This window comes from Marmota flaviventris, chromosome 1 (genome assembly GCF_047511675.1).
Source record: "Marmota flaviventris isolate mMarFla1 chromosome 1, mMarFla1.hap1, whole genome shotgun sequence".
NCBI classification, from domain to species: Eukaryota; Metazoa; Chordata; class Mammalia; order Rodentia; family Sciuridae; genus Marmota; species Marmota flaviventris.
The window spans coordinates 55,279,607-55,297,062 of NC_092498.1; the positions used below are offsets into that span (position 1 = coordinate 55,279,607).

At 40.2% G+C, this 17,456-nt stretch overlaps 1 protein-coding gene across 1 annotated transcript in view; it reads left to right on the forward strand.

Moving 5' to 3' along the window:
• Lamb1 (laminin subunit beta 1) overlaps positions 1-17,456 on the forward strand; it is a 72,280-nt gene that overhangs the window by 15,852 nt on the left and 38,972 nt on the right. The window contains exons 8-15 of the mRNA XM_071612897.1: positions 1,381-1,583; positions 3,813-3,933; positions 5,460-5,648; positions 5,924-6,103; positions 6,238-6,350; positions 8,103-8,182; positions 15,970-16,105; positions 17,221-17,379. Coding sequence (XP_071468998.1) covers positions 1,381-1,583; positions 3,813-3,933; positions 5,460-5,648; positions 5,924-6,103; positions 6,238-6,350; positions 8,103-8,182; positions 15,970-16,105; positions 17,221-17,379 — 1,181 coding nt within the window. The remainder of the gene's footprint in view (positions 1-1,380; positions 1,584-3,812; positions 3,934-5,459; positions 5,649-5,923; positions 6,104-6,237; positions 6,351-8,102; positions 8,183-15,969; positions 16,106-17,220; positions 17,380-17,456) is intronic.

Sequence of the window (17,456 nt, forward strand, 5' to 3'; positions counted from 1 at the left end):
TGTTAACTATAGCAGGAGAGCAAGGGGAGCATATTTGTTCTTCTGAGGGCTTCCACAAAGATCATTTCAAGAGTTTCTAAATATTCCAGCTGCCCTTCACATTTGTGGTTGGGCCTCTCTTCAGCAGGGGCTTGTGCTCACTTTGTGCAGGAGGATTTTGCAGTATGGAATGTTGCCATTCAGCTCAGTAGGAACGTGGGTTTTCTGCTGCAGATTTTACAAGTTTAAGGCCTGCATTTTAACTTTCCACCCCCAGCCATTTCTGTAGTCTTTGTTGTGAAGTATGCATTTATTACAAGTATTTAAAATTATATTTGAGCTTTGAAAGTATCTAATGCACTGAGTCACTACTCTTTTGTTTTCTATTGTACATTGTAAGACTGTATCAGCATAAATGAAAATAAAGCTTATGAGCAATTTCAGGCTACAGAGCTCAGCCAGGGGGCAGATGGAATAACCAATCTCCCGGGATCCACTTTGGCAAGAACAACTTAGAAATTAATGAAAACAATCGTGTAGAAGGTTGTCTAGCTGTTGGTTTAGCCAGTTACAGGAGGATGTAATTGAAGCCCAGCTTCTGTAGTATGCATAGGCCTTCAGATCTAGGATGGAAAAAAAAAAAAAAAAGATGTAAGAAATTGATTTACAAGGAACTTATATTTAGGAAAAAATAATTTGCCCTGACATCCTCATACTAAAACCCCTTTTTTTCTTATGTCTCTATATTATATTGATAAGTATGGAAATGTTTTGTAAAACTAGGACGACAAAAAAGTTGTAAATTACAAAATGTTGCTTAAAAACTTGGTTGACTTATTCTTTCCCTAAATCGTGGTTATTCTGGAGTGTTAAATCTATTTTGGTAACTTGAATTTCATTGAAGTGGCAGGAAATTTCAGATAATATTTTCTCCTCCAAAAGTAGATAAAGAAAGATATGCTCCTAACTGTTGAAATAATAACTAGAATTGAAGTGAAGTTAAATCTTTTCCCACCTGAATGGAATTTTTCTGTGAGACTGACACTAATTTCTGAGGGTGCCAGATGGTATTCCGGAAGCGAGTGGCTTATGGTAATCACACATCTGCATTCTTATCATTTCTCCACTTTTCACACTTCTTCGTGAATCACTGGTCTTCAGACAGATTCAATACAGGTTAGACATTCTTGGAAAACTGAGAAGGCAGTAAGCTTTCCTGCTTCCAGGGACCCTCACGTTATATTAAGTTTTACAACTGTCATCTAGACCATCTCAGGGAAGTAAACTTTTCTAAAGCCATTTTCATTTGTCAAAATTGCTCTAAAGAGAAAGGAAGTATAATTGCAAAAGAATTCTTGGTTGTTTGACCAGACTTTTCATCTTCTTGGTTGACCTTCACAGATCTATTAAAAATCACCAATTTGAGAATCAAGTTTGTGAAACTGCATACTTTGGGAGATAACCTTTTGGATTCCAGAATGGAAATCAGGGAGAAGTACTACTATGCAGTTTATGATATGGTGGTCCGAGGAAATTGCTTCTGCTACGGCCATGCCAGTGAATGTGCCCCTGTGGATGGATTCAGTGAAGACGTGGAAGGAATGGTAAGTCAGTGTTCCTTGTGGCTTGCTCTTTTATACTGGTGATTTTAAAAGGCAAGATTTAGTCTTACCTTAAACCTTTCACATTTTTTTAGGGGGTTTCGTTTTTCAGGCTTAGGTTTCACCACTTTACCAGGTTGGTGGTTGATTGCTGATTTTCTCTTCAGTTTCTTGGACTGTGAGAATGTATAGACTGCTCATTTCACAAACCCTGAATGAATTTTTGTAATTTTTTGTTATAGGCTCTTGCTAAAGTAGATATTCTAGTCATCAAGGATTAAAAAATTGTCTAAATAACGATTTAGTTTGCCTTTACAGTAGGGAAGATTAAAAACCACAGGTATTCAGTCTTTATGCTAGAAAGCAGAAATTGATCCCAGTCCAAAGCAACTGGAAATTTTAACCCAGAGCCATGGGATATCTTTAGAAATGTAAAGTTCAAGAAAAGTTTTCTTTGTATTTTCCTTCTAATTTCATTCCTTTTACACTTCCATGTTGTGTTTGTACTGTTATGAGTGTTTTAAAATTTGGAATTTGGGTGATTTGCCAAATATGTAGAAAGGGTTAGGGTACTCCAACCTAGTTAAGTAACTTCTGGGAGAATTCTTATAGACCCAGGGGATTTTAGTGTCAGGATTCAGAAGATCACCTAAACCAACTGTTCTTGGTAGAAGAGACCAGAGATTAAGGACTTGGCTAAGAAGTCCTAGATAAGTGAATAACAGATGGGTATTCGGATTAGTGCTCTTGCCCTTCCCTTAGGGTTCCTGCCACCAAACTCCAGGCCTCCCTTGTTGAAGGGTGTGCCTTGATTACTTAATGTCTTTTTGAAATTTGTTAATCCTTATTTTAAAACAAGATTCAGGATTGGATGTATTCAACCTTATAAAAATTCTGTCTTCCTTTTACTCCAGTTAGATGTTTCAGTGCATAAACAACTTGGATAATTTTGTTCTTATTGAGGTGCAGGGGATCAAACCCAGGGCCTCATACATGCCAGGCAAGCCCTCTACCACTGAGCCACAACTTACTTAGATTTTTAACAGAGCCTGAAGGCAGGGATAGATGGGATAGATATGTTACTGATCTTATAGTATGTCTTTGAGAAAATGCCAGGTAGATTATGCAGTTACTTTCCAATGTAACAAATCTGCTGCATAGCAAATGTCATGTTACTCTCATGGTGTCAGAGTATGTTGTTCTGTTTGCTCAGATACTGTAGAGTCTCATGGTATGAGCTTTGGAACATTTTTCAGTTTTTATAAAACCACTTTGTAGTGAGAGGACTTTTTACTTTCAGCTACCTTCAGTCTTGTCAGAGCAAGTCCAAAGGGGCCTGTTAGTTCTGTTTCTGAATTCAGTTTTATAGAAACTAGTGTCAAGGTGAAATACCCATTACGTACATATATGATGAACAGAAATAGTTTATCATTTGCATGTCTCAGGAGTCCCAAGCATACATGTTTTATAGCTAAATAACATGAATAGTGCAGCAAATTAGATTGTATCTTTCTGGGATTTTGTTTTCTGACTTAAAGGATAAAAAATATTTGATTTTTAAATTTTTATTTTGGTTGAAAAAAGTGCTATGTCTAAAGTTTGTTTTGTTTTGTTTTTTTTAAAAAGCAAATAACTTTTTAAAAAATGGTTATCTGGGTTGAGCATGGTAATGCAGCCTTAATCCTGGCTACTCTGGAGGCTCAGGCAGAAGGATCACAAGTTCAGCAACTTAGATCCTATCTGAAAATAAAAAATAAAAAGGACTGGGATTTAGCTCAGTGGTAAAGCACCCCTGGTTCTAATTTCTAGCATCTCTCCCCCCAGTTTATTTGGCCTTGTGGCAAAACTTGCAGTAATATGAATTGGTCTCCAGATATAGTTCTGCATGGTGACTTTTGAAGTTTCTATTACAGTAGTTTTTTTAAAAAATTATTAAGTAATTAGTTTACTTTTTTAAATTAGCAAATTTTGTTTATCTGAGTTATTTTTATGGATGATAAAATACTGGGCATCCATTATGTCATAGGAACTATTCTAGAGTGGGAATTATAGCCCTCTATGAAATGGATAGAACTTGCTGGGAGAGGAAGAAGATAAATCGAGGAAACCCTCACTGTCGCAAGCTAGCAATTCGTGTGGAAAGGGGTTTATATTTTCTATTGATTGTGGAGACAGTTTGGCCATTAGTTTCTCTGACCTGACCTAGCTGGCCCCTGTTTTTCAACTTTCAAGGTCCATGGACACTGCATGTGCAGGCATAATACAAAGGGCTTAAACTGTGAACTGTGCATGGATTTCTACCATGATTTGCCCTGGAGACCTGCCGAAGGTCGGAACAGCAATGCCTGTAAAAGTAAGTCTCAGCCCTGGGGAGGTTTTGAATCAATTGGGATTCCAGTTCTCTGGTTCACAGTGCCCAAACAGTGAGCTGTTTTGAAGAGGAAGAAAAGTTACACACTTCTCCCAGGCTCACCGTGATATTTCCAGGAGACCAATAGTATGCATTCAGTTAATTTAACAAAAATTACTATTTACTGAGCAGCCCCTCTGTGTTTGGCACTGACCCAGGAAGACCAAGTTGTTGTCCTTGATCTCATACCTGTTTTTAAGACAAGATGATATGAGGGAAAATGAAAGAAAAATATGGCATGGTGGATCATTAAGGCCAGAGAGAGATGGAGTAGGGTTTTCAGCCTCAATTCCGTGCCAGCCAGCTGCGCCCTCTGGATAATTCCCAATGTTATTCTCTGTGCAGAGGAGTACAGAAGTGTGAAGCAACACCCTTCCCACCTGCTCTGATTTCATACACTTTTCCTCCCCTTTTAAGAGAGTTCCTCTGCCCTCGCTAGGAAGAATGTTCTAAAAGTTCAGAAACCAGTGAAAGCAGGAGTGGTCACTGCTTTGTAAGCAGTTAGCACCCAGCTGGCCCTTGATGAGTGGTACTTGAGGTTGCTGGAGGAGAGGGACACGGACGTCCCTCTGTGGGACGTCCTATGGCAGAGGCAAGTGGGGAAGCTGAGAGTGTAGAGCCCCAGGAGAGCCAGACAAGAGCAGTTGGTATGCCCTTGTGTTGAGCATGAGTGAGATGATTGGAGCCAGGTTGGATGACTGCCAAAGAGGCTAGAGGAAGGAAATACATCTGAGAAGGTTGGCTAGATGGCTGTTAAACGTACCTCAATTTTGTCGGGTGCGGTGGTATATGCCTTAATCCCAGTGACTCAGGAGGTTGAGGCAGGGGGATTGCAACTTTGAGGCTAGCCTCAGCAGCTTAGTGAGGCCCTCAACAGTTTAGATCCTGTCCCAAAACAAAAAAGGGCTGGGGATATAATTCAGTAGTAAAGTACCTCTGAGTTCTATCCCACAGTACCAAAAGCAAAACAAAATACAACGCAACAAAATCTCAGTTTTTACCAAAGAGCTTTACCTCTTTTACCAAAGAGGCCTGATGTGCTGGTAGGAATAGGGAAAAGGGAAAATGATACTTCATACCATGTTGTTCCAAACAGGGAGTCCAAACAGGCTTTCCTAGGAATGTACCACCTTTGGAGTACTTTCACCCAGTCCCACTGAATGGGACCTGTGGATACCCTCAGTGGACTGGCAGCTGTCCTTCTGATCATATGTTTCCAAGAGAATTTCCCTCGAGGGTTTTTCCTTTTTAATAGCCCATTTTCTTTCACAGATAAATATGTTTGCTTCAGAGAGTTCACATTTTTAGTTTCCAACCTGATTTAGGGTTTGAACCAGTATCATTAGTGAGATTATGCCTTCTTGTTGATTGCTCTTCTTTCTGAACTCAGTTTACATGAGCCTTATTCCTGCAGACTCTGTTGATAAGTGGCTTAAATGTCTTTTCTTTACATTGGTCTTGTTATACAGAGTGTAACTGCAACGAACATTCCAGCTCATGCCACTTTGACATGGCCGTCTTCCTGGCCACTGGGAATGTCAGCGGGGGAGTGTGTGATGATTGTCAGCACAACACCATGGGACGAAACTGTGAGCAGTGCAAACCGTTTTACTACCAGCACCCGGAGAGGGATATCCGAGATCCTAATCTCTGCGAAAGTATGTGGGGATATGTCACATTGGGACCTACTTTAGGTTACCTTTCACATGGAATTGTCTGTAGTAACATCCCTCTCTGAGCTCAGTATGAGCAGCAGGCCAAGTATGGTTAGTTTAGTTGCTTCCTGGGCTGTTGGGAGTGGAATTTACTTGATAGTTGAACCTTCTTTGGTTTATTTTTGTGAGATTTTGAAGGTGGAAGGGAACAGTGTATTTACATAATAATACATTGTCTTTTCTGGTCCATTTAACCTGCTCCTTTTTCTTCTTCTTAGAATGTACCTGTGACCCAGCAGGTTCTCAGAATGGGGGAATCTGTGACAGTTACACTGATTTTTCTACTGGTCTCATTGCTGGTCAGTGTCGGTGTAAATTGCACGTGGAAGGAGAACATTGTGATATTTGCAAAGAAGGCTTCTATGACTTAAGTGCTGAAGATCCATTTGGTTGTAAATGTAAGTCTGTTTAGTAAGAAGTTTGGGAGTTCTCCCATGTACCCAATTCCCATTTTACTTTGTAATTCTAAAACCAAACAGTGACTTTGGACTCACTTTGTGTGTTTTTTTGTCTCACTTTGTCTTTAATAAAGCTTGTGCTTGCAACCCTCTGGGAACGATTCCTGGCGGAAATCCTTGTGATTCTGAGACTGGTTACTGCTACTGTAAGCGTCTGGTGACAGGACAGCATTGTGACCAGTGTCTGGTAGGTAAATCCTAATCACATGGGATGAACAGTTAGTGAACATGACATGTTTTAATAGAGTACGCTTTTTACCATCATGGAGTCTACCAGCACCCCTTATGTGTTAATGTTAACAGACACAAGTAGAACGTTCACGATATAGGAATTCCTAGTGAATAATTTGACAAGATGTTCACAGTTAAAATTATAAAATAAAGCCACAGTGAAATACCACTTTTACAGGCAAACTAGTAAGTTTTTAAAAATGAGAATACTTGCTATTAGTGAAGACATAATGAGGGCTCACACTTGTTTGTTGCTGATAGAAATGCAGACTGGTTCATACTCTGGAAAGCATTTTGGAGCTACGTCTCAGTAGCCTGTGGAAATGTGCATACCCCTTGACCCACTAATCCCACTTCTGGGAATCTGTCCTAATGAAATAATCACCAAATTGGACAAAGATTATTCACAGGACTCACTGCCTCTTTATTAATCATGGCAGAAGACTTGGGAACAAGAGTGGGAAAATAGTTAAGTAAATTTGGAGATTTCCATACAGTGCTAAATTGATTGCTGTTGAAAATGACAATATTATGAGGAAACGCTTCTGCTGTTTAACAGAAAAACACAGGGCATGAATAATGTCTTGATTATGTAGGAAAAAATATCCAACAAGAAAAACAAAATATGGAAGGAAATACACAAAAAAAGTTCACCAAAACGATTGAATGGGTTTTTGTTGTTTTTGCTTGATGCTTGAGATCCATTTGGTTATAAATGTAAGTCTCAATGGTAGAGGGCTTTTTTCTAGCACATGCAAACCCGGGGCTTTGCATGTGCCAGACAGAAGCCCTCTACCATTGAGCTACATCCCTAGCCTTGGGTGGAGTAATCCTGAGGACAGTTTAAAAACATTATTCTGCATTTTCTATGGTATTCTTACATTTATCACCATTAAAAAATGTATTTGTATATAATCCTGATAGATTATAAATAGATTTCTGGAAGTCTGATTTAAATTGGTAAGTTTTTGTTTGTTTTGGGTACCTGGGATTGAACTCAGGGGTGCTTAACCACTGAGCCATATCCCCAACCCTTTTTATTTTTTTATTGAGACAGGGTCTCATTGGTTGCTTACATCCTTGCTAAGTTGCTGAGGCTGGCTTCAATCCTCCTGCTTCAGCCTCCTAAGCCACTAGGATTACAGTTATGTGTCACCATGCACAGCTTGGGTAGCCTTTTTTTAATCTGCTCATTTTTGAGGTTTAGAAATCATCTTCCCTGATAGATACTGTCCCATTTCTTTCTTTCTTCTTCTTCTTTTTTTTTCCCATTTCAAATGCCCCAAAGACTTAATGGTCTCCTCACCCTCCAGTTGTGAGAAGAATCTATGTGGTCTTTCCACACAGGTGAATCCTTGAAAGGCTTTCCTGGTGGGATTTATGACAACCTGAACTGAGGGAAAATTAAAGTCCTGCCAAATATTTGCTGTGACTTACTGCCAGCATAATTCAAATGAAGAAAATTGGTATCTGTACTGCTTACTCATTAATTGCACAAAGAAAAGGAGTCTGATGTGACCCTGTCATGTGATTATCTATAACCCTCTGCCTCCTGTGACCTGCAAACTTGGGTTCATTATTTCAGAATGTCTCTTCTGTCAGCTGTCTTTGGTGGAAAAACCAAAACCACGCTGTGACTTGTTCCTTGTGGTGTGTTGTGCAGCTCCAGGAACCCACCTTTACTCTTTTCATCTTTTCTGTTCTGCAGCCACAGCACTGGGGCTTGAGCAACGATCTGGATGGCTGTCGACCTTGTGACTGTGACTTCGGGGGAGCATTCAACAACAGGTGAGTGGAGCTCCACTTTGTGCTCTTTACCACAGCCACTGAGGCAGGTCAGCACATCTAGGAGCAGCCTGAGTGTCTATTGACTCTTAAGCTATACAGAGTATGTCCATCTTTGGTTTTAATACCTGGTAATTATTGGTACCCGCAATCTCTGTATTTTCAATATTTTATTCCAGGATATAGCTTTGAAACCTTCTAGTATACTTGCATTACTTGAGTTTTTATGATGGTGTTTTCCTTTTCAGTATTTTTCATCAATGGAAGCCATGTATGCCCATGGTTAAAAAAAAAAAAAAATTAAGTTCAGAAAGGTATAAAGTGAAAAGTGTTTCTTTTCTTGTTCTCACTTTCAATTTTCTTCTAAGCACTGCCTAGAAGTGCCACTATGAGCAGCTTCTTATATCTCCCTAGAAATTAATAGTTTAATATGTTAAACTATTAAAATTGATATTCTGTAGTGCACCAATAAAACATGGAAAAGATTGATATTCCTTCTCATTTCTTTTAAAATGACATGTTAAGTTTTAGTAATTTTTTTTTTTTTTGTTTTTTGGACAGATGAATTCAAAGAAAATCATGAACTCCTTGTTTTCTACTTTTATTCAGGGTTTTAAAAAAGAAACGTGTGTATTATATTCTGAAACTTGGTCTTTTTCATCTGTAGAACCTTTTCCATATCAGCTTGTATTTATCTACCTCTTTCTTTTCAATAGCTCTTTGGCACTTTAACATGTAAAAATGTCTTGGCTTATTTTCATCTTTTTTCCTTTTTAAAAATGTTACAGTGAATATACTTGCTATCTTGATGAACGTTTAGAGATATTTCTGTAGACCAGGTTACCAGCGATGGAAGTGCCAAGTCAAAGTACATGCACTTTTTTTTATTTTAATAGAGAATGTCAGGTTGTTCCAGGCAGATTATACCAGTTGACTTTCCAGCCAGAGGATTATGAAAATACCTTTTCCCCATCCCCAGAAACAGCTGATATCATTAAACATTTTATTTTTTTGCCAATCTAACAGATGGAAAACAGATTCTTTTTTTTTACTTACGTGGAGAATCTTTTTATTTTGTTTGTTTCTTTCTTTTTTTATTTTTTGGTAGCTTCCAAATCCAAAAATAAAAACTGTGTATAGTAATTCTTTAGTTACAAAAATATGCCAGTATTTCTTGAATAGAAGGAACATGAAGCTCTACCAAAAATTATAATACACATTTGGCAAGGTGCTCAATTTGTGGGAGTTTAATAAACCGCCTTTGAGCCCCAGAGAATTTTGGTCTCTCACTGGATCAGAGTCAGAACATCTGGTAAAGTCAGTGTAAGTGATGGCTGAGAGACTCAACAGATGTTCCCTTGTCATCCTGAATCTCCCCTTGGAGAACATGCTGAATTCATTGAGCAAGCTTCTTGGACTCAAAACTCAGTTCTCTTACAAGGTCATTTCCCAACACCATGGTAGTCCACTGGGAAGGAATGAGATGTTTGGGGTCTCAAGAACATGTTCTGTTTGGCCTCTTTATTTGGGTTTGTTCCATTGCACATTGTGCTGCAGACTCAGTATGGCCTGTAGTCTGCAACTCCAGCGAGAGTTTCTGTTCTTAGAAAACATCCAGGGAATAAGTCAAAAGCAGGAAAAAAGATTAACTGCTGTCTGCTTGTGGAATCCCTTCTCTGACTCCTTTGTGGCTCCTGAGGGCTTATTGATTCCTTTAGCAACTGATTCCTCCATAGAGAGCTGTCCTCACTCCCACAGCCCTCCTTGAGCTAATGGAAGTAGCCTACGTATTTCTCCAAATTATGTCCTAAACTCAGGAATGTCCTATGTTCCTTTATCCTAAGTGCTTTGTTTTTTACACTCCCTTCCTTTTTTTCTCTGTTCCACACACATTTCCTGCATGTCTCCACCCACACACTGCCCCTGGCTGCCCTTCAGTGTCTCCTGCAAAACTTAATAAAATCCAGAATGTGTTCATCGAAAGTTTGGAAACAAAAAAATTTTAGTCAGAGATTTTAAAGCAGGTAGTCATCTGATTGACAAGACTTGTCAGCCTTTAAAGACCCATCCTTTAAAGATGACTTCTAGTCCTGCTACTCTATTGGTCTCTAGAGGTGTTTGTCTTCCCCAGTGTTTTCCCCTAAGAGGAATTTCTCTACGTGTCCCCGAGGTCCCGTCTCCTAAAGCACTGCTCCTACTAGGAGACTGTGGTGTGTCAGTGGCACTCAGAAAATATCTGCTGGGTGTTTGATTTGGAGTAAGCACTCATAAATACCTTTTAGCTGACAGAATTCCTTCACTTGCCTCAGACACATAGTAGGTATTAACTAAATGCCAGTTGAGTAAAGGAATCTGAAAAACAAAACAGTTTTTAAGATGGAGTGAGTAATCACGCACTCCTTAGGCAATCTCTAAATGTGATCCTCAACAATCCTTAGTTACTTAAGCCAGAGACAGAATGAAGTCATTTGAAATTTTCCACATTTAAAAATGTATTGCAAGCCAAATGGATTTTTGATGGTACAGTAAAAGCTTAGTGATCGTGTCTATTCAGTCCACTGCTAATCTGAAATTTTTAATATTTAAAGAAGATCTAATTTAAGTAATATAATTCAAGCCAGGTTAAAGAAATTTTGCCTGGCAGATTGCCTGCTTTACTAAATAAGAATTAGTGGCAGTGGTTGCTAGGTAAACAGTATGTTCAGAAACATTGAAAAAGATAAACATCTTTACAGCATTCTTCAAAATTGTTTCCTTAATTAAACTTAGGCCCTCCATATCTGGCTTGAGCCCCCACCACTTTGGGGAAGATTTCTGCTTCTTATACTGATGCTGTAGCCCTCTCTCAGTGTTTCAGCAGCACCTTATTTTTGCATCTCTTTACCACTTTTATTCTGTTTTGTGTTACAACTTTGTTTAAAAGGTCTCCAGACAGTGTAGTTTTTACATCTCCCATGGCACTCAGCACAGTACTCAATAAATGGGTGACTCAAAGTTATCGACTTTGAAACCAGAGCAGAATAAATAGAATAAAATAGACATTTTCATCAGTGTATTGAATGATTATGGTTTATCTAATCCTTTACCAATTACCCTGATGTGGACATAAAGGGATACTAGAAACAGCTCCTACCAATTAGAAAGTATAGTTGAGATGATAGGGTGATGCTGCCCCGGAAAGAATGGGTGATTTTGTTGATAACCAGGGTGGAACCAACTCTTAATTGAAATCAGACGTATGGAGGAGATGACAGTATTGAGCTATTAGGTGGCTATTATGAATGATGCTTTCTGTACTATAATTTTTTCCACCTAATTCCTTAGTAATAGGGAAAAGTTAAAATTGTATTTTCCTTGCACATGACTGTTTAAATTAAAATTAAAAACTCTTCCAAAAATATTTTAAATGCTGCTAATTTTTATATTTATGAGAAGTCTCTGTTGTTTTAAAAAAAATCTGTCTTCACCTATTGGAAAAACATAGGGCCTATATTAGTTTTACTATTGCTTCTATAACAAATTACCACACTTTAGTGGCTAAAAACATATAAATTTGTTATTTTACACTTCAGGTCAGTCTCAGAAGACTAAAAGCAAGATGTCCATGGGGCCATATGGCATTCTAAGGGCCTTACTACAGTAAGGGAGAATTTGTTTCCTGCTTACGGTGGTTGTTGGCAGAGTCCAGTTTCTTGCAGTCATAGAATGAGGTTTCCATTTTCTTGCTGGCTGTCATCTAAGGGCCATTCCCAGCCTCTAGAAGCTGCTCAGGGCCCTTGCCTCTATCTTAAAGCCAGCCATGGTGGGTCAGATCCTGGCTTACTTCTCTGCCTGCCTCTCTCACCTTTCAGAACTCATGTGCTGAGATGGAGCCCACACAGATAATCCATGATAATCTCCTCATTTCAAAGTTCTTAACCTAAAAGACATCTGTAAAGTCCCTTTTGCCATATCCACAGATTCCAGAGAAGAGGATATAGACATCTTTGGAGGCTGACAGTGCCTACCCAAGAGTATTATTTATTTTGTCATTATTCTATCTTACTGATTCAATGACTTGAACCTGTTTTTATTTTACAAGGAGACTGGTGGAACACGTAATATTAAAAAGCATACCATTTCTATCACATGTGATTTTTGTTATTACTTGAACACCAGAAAGTGTCTCACTGTGGATAAGATCAAATTTGAGCACCAGTCGTGAAAACTGATGAAGATTAGGTGGGTGGGGAGGGCCTTCTAGCTGAGAGGAAAAGGAGGTAAAGACACAGACAGGAATGGGGGTGGCACAGTGACGATCTGGTCTGATCTTGGCCATCTCTGCTCACTTCCTCCATCATGCTCTTTGTTCTTGTCATACCTACCTCTCCCCCCATGTCAACCTGTCAAAAATCCTTTTTTTTTGGTACCAGGGATTGAACCCAGTGGGGCTTTACCACTAAGCCACATCCCTAGCCCATTTTTGGATTATTTATTTTGAGACAGGGCCTGTAAGTTCCTGAGGCTGGCTTTGAACTTGCACTCCTTTTGCCTCAGCCTCTGGACTCACTGGGATTATAGTCTGCACCCACACCCCACTATTATCAAAAATCCTTTTCAAGTTTCGGTGCCACAGCTTTCCTGAAGCCTCTTCAGTCTCCTCAGTTGGATGAACTGTATCTTCCTCCATTCCCAGAGTGCTTTGCTGGTGGTTCTGCAGAGTTCTTACTACATTGGTTAATTACTTTATTGTTTATCTCCCCAGTTAGACTATAAATTCCTTAGGACGTGCATCCCTATCCGCCTCATTTCTCTTTCTGCATATCATTGAGTGAGGGAGAATGGACTTACCAAGGAAGTTTAAGGATTGGTTCAGAAAGTTGACAATGTAAGGGTATTGGTGCCAGGAAGCACAGCTTCGAAGGCCAATATTTGCTCAGTAAATATTTGTTGAAGAGTATGAGGAGCGTGGCTCCTCTGAAAGCTAAGCACGGGTCCTGGAAAGAGAAGCAGTTGTTTTCAGTGACTGGGGTGTGGAAGCTGCAGAAAGGCAGGCAGAGGCTTCACAACTTGAGATAATAAGATCCAGGGAAACAACTGTGGGTTTTGTGAAAAGATGAAAACAGTGCCACCGGAAGGCAGGTTGGGTGGTGGTTGACTGGACAAACCAAGCAGAAGATGGAGAAGAGTTGAGAAGTCAGTTTAAGAAACTGCTACAGTAAACAGGCTAAGACAGTCACAGTGACAACAGGAAGAGGCTGCTAGGTTGAGAGATGATTTGAAATAAGGTTTGAATATTGGGATAAAGAAAAGAGAAGGTTATATCTGACCTGCACCAACAGAAAAATTTAAACTCTGCTGACAGAAGTAGTAGAGGTGAGATTAAGAAGTTGGTGTGAAAAGCGAAGGACAGTTTGGGACAAGATGAATTAGTGCAGAGGGCAGTTGGGCAAACCATGGCAATGTCTCACCTGTGGCTGGAAATACAGAAACAAGCACAGCAGAGTCGGGGTTCCAGGAGCTGTAGGGGCAGGTAGAGCCACAAGAAGGAGCTCTCTGAAGCAGTCATTGTGACCTAGAGCCCTGCTCATCAGAGATGGTGATTCACATCTGTCACAAAGTCACCAAGATGTGCAATGGCAGGGCAGTTTGAGGCAAATTTGAGTCTCCTGGAGTTGCCTCACTGGGAGCTGTGCCTCATGGAAGGCAGCCTGGGAGTTTGCCGGGCCTCTTCATCCTTGCCTCCATTTCCTGTCTCTTGTGATTGCTCCTGAAGGATCTAGTTGTTTTCTTCTTTAGTGGTTCGTGTTTTGGTCATTTGTTTCCTTGGTAAACATCTGCGGGGGAGGAAAAGAGGATTTCTTTTGTCCATATGATGTAATGTCTGATGGCTGAATTTCTGAAAAATGGCTGTTGGTGGCAGCCTGTGCCAAGAGCGCTGGTTCCTAATGGGAACAGGCTTTCCTCCCCTGGGAACTGGCCATAGGGTGTTAAGGATTCCTGTTTCTGTGGGATAGTGACATGACATGTAGGAAGAGGTCTTCTTCTGAATTGTGGCAGCCATTTGGGACATTTTAAACAAGCCTCTGAATGTTACAGATTCCTGTGATAATTGATTTCGGGTGAACTTTGGGATGACAAAAAAAAAAAAAGGATCTCTGAGAATGGGTTACTTTAGTAACAATTTCAAACCACAGCTTAACTTTTTTTTTTTTTTTTTTTTTGTCCTGGGGATTGAACCGAGGGGTACTTAACCACCAAGCCACATCCCCAGCACTTTTTATATTTTATTTTGAGACGAGGTCTCACTAAGTTACCTAGAGCCTCCCTAAATTGCTGAGCCTAGCTTTGAACTTGTGATCCTCCTAACTCTTCCTCCCAAGTAGCTGGGATTACAGGCATGCAATATTGCACTTAGCACAGATTAAATTTTAATGGAGTAAATATGGATGCATGTAATTTGGGTTTTAGGCTCCAGTTGTGATGGGGAAACTAAGGTAAGGCCCTGTTCAGATCCTCAAGGAGTCAGAGAAATAAGGGATTAGAGAAATCTGTCAGTAATATGTTATAAGGAAGAAAGCAACATGTCTTAAGAACAATATAGTTAAGGAACAATTAAAACCTCAGAAACCACCACTTGAGAATGGTGGAGGGAATGAAATAGAACGTGGAGAAAGGGATAGGAGTTGAATGAGGCTCTGGAAACTGGAGATTTGAAGACCCAGTGCTTCAGTTTAGTGAATTACTACTCTGACGAGCTTTGTTGTAGATGTTGAAGATACAGGAGTAAAAGAGACATTGTTCCTCCCTTAAGGAGGTGATGACATGAGAGGAAGTTCATTTTATGGAGGAAATTCATTTTATGGAATGGGGGCTGGTGATCAGGAAATGCCACTGCAAAGGTGGTTTGTAGTTGAATTTTTAAAAAACACGTGGATCTTTGCTAGGGATTAAGGGGAAAGGAACCTTCAGGCTGGAGGAACAGCATAAGCAAAGGGAAGGAGACTTGAATCACGTAGTGCGTTCGAGAAACTGCAAGTAGTTGAGTATGGTGGGAGAGATGAGGCTGGAGAGGTGCAGAGTGCACCTTCCCAAGGCCACTGTGATGTGACTTGGTTGATAAGTTCCAAACCTGGCAATGAGGATTCCAGTTCGACTTATTGCCTTTGTTGTTTGGGAAAGAGAAGCAAAGTATAGCGTGATCAGTAGAAAAGAAGAAGACAGACATAAGATGCAAAGAGGTAAGGTCACAGAATTTTGTTCTTATTTGTATATGAAGAAGTAATCTGTAGAATACCTTCTAAATTTCCAACTTAGTTGACTCAGTGGGGATAGTGGGGAGCAAGAGTGCCTTCACCCCAGTAGAAAACACGTGAGGGATTGAGTGTTGCCATTTTGGACCCTTTCATGTGGGGTGCCTCTGGGATAATCAAGTTGGAGGTGTCCTTCAGGGAGTTGGATATTTGGGTCTGAGGCTCAGGAAAGAGCTCACAGTTGGATATAAGCAAAACAGAAAAGATACCAAAGCAAGAAAGTGTGTGATGTCTATAGAAAATCTCTACATGGGTGGAGCATAAGTGAAGAAAGAAAGAGAGGTAAAACTGAAAAGAGGTTTCATTGTCATGCTTTAGAGTTTGGGACTCATTCACAGGCATTATTTTTTCCCTCACATATTTTTGTTTTGTGAAGGAAATAAAATTCTACATAAACCTCTTACCCGTTGTAATGTTTAATGGCAAATACAGAACAGCTTCCAGTGAACCAATTCATGTGTATGGCCAACACAGCTGACCTGCTCTTCCTCCCTGCAGTTGCTCTGCGGAGTCCGGCCAGTGCTCCTGTCGACCTCACATGATCGGAAGGCAGTGTGACGGGGTGGAATCTGGGTACTACTTTACCACCTTGGATCACTACCTCTATGAAGCAGAGGAAGCCAGTTTGGGGCCTGTAAGTAGAGGGGTGCATGGCAGGTTGGCAAAGCAGCATTATAAGGGGGGTTATGGTGTAAACGTGCTCTTCATAGAGGCCATTGAAGAAGCATTTTTGTAGCTTTTGTCAGCACAAAATATGGGTGTGGACATGCCTTATTGAAAACAGTCTAAATTTAAAGCTGAGTCAGTCTGTCATTCACAAATAAGACTTTGGAGCATTCACTAATAAGGCTTTTGGCTGGTGTGTTTAAGAAATTTGTCTTTGTAAGAAAAAGTCTTCCTCCATTCTTCTCTCTTTGTGTGCTCCAAAATTATATCTGACATCATATATACTTAAAATGTATGTCTAGACTTCAGCTGAAATGGCTGAAGCAGTTGGAGTCTGGCTGGGCATTTTTATCCACATGACCTCTCCAAGCAGGTCTCTTGAGCTTCCTGCTAGCTTGGTAGGGTGAGGGCAGCGAGACTTCTTCACCTGGCCTCTGGCTTCTAGGAAGGAGGAAGCAGAAGCTGCCAGATCTCTTGAAGCCTGGACTCAGAAGTCCCAGAATATCATTTCCTGACATCCTATTGGTCACACAGCCAACTAAGTCTCATAGAGGATAATGTAGTTTGTGTCTCTTGATGGTTAAAGCTCCTTACAGATAAGGGAATAAAAGAATTGATGGTGGCCACCTTTGGAGATGACGAACCACAGGTATTATCTAATAGCCTTGTGAACAGGACATCAAAAATGACTTAATAATTAGCAAGTGCTCATCAGCATATCGAGTTTATTTCCTTGTACTTAGAGCCTGAAACTAATGCCAATGAGACAGAAATAACTCCATTAGACATTGGACTGACTAGCCTTGTGGAGACTCTGAAGATGACTCCATCCCTCCTAGACTTGCTTGTCATTTTGAGTTCCATCCCCAATGTCCCAAGACTTCCAACCACAAAACTAAAAAGAAACCAATTACCTGCTTATATATCAAAAACTCTATACAACCTACTGGGAAATTTGTGTCTGAAGAACAGATATGAGAGTCATGGTTTTGAATCTTTGGGTGGCTTTGGATTTCTTTGGCTGTGAAGTGAAATTGAATTCCACTGCATATGAAGCATAGCACTGTTCCCCTTGTTTCCCAGGGAGTCAGTGTGGTGGAACGGCAGTATATCCCAGACCGGATTCCATCCTGGACTGGAGCTGGCTTTGTCCGAGTGCCCGAGGGGGCTTATTTGGAGTTCTTCATTGACAACATACCATATTCCATGGAGTATGACATCCTAATTCGCTATGAGCCACAGGTGAGGAACCACCCCATTGGAGTGTGGGCGGGGGGCAGGCGGAGTGGGGGTGTTGGTGGAAAACAGAACTTTTAATG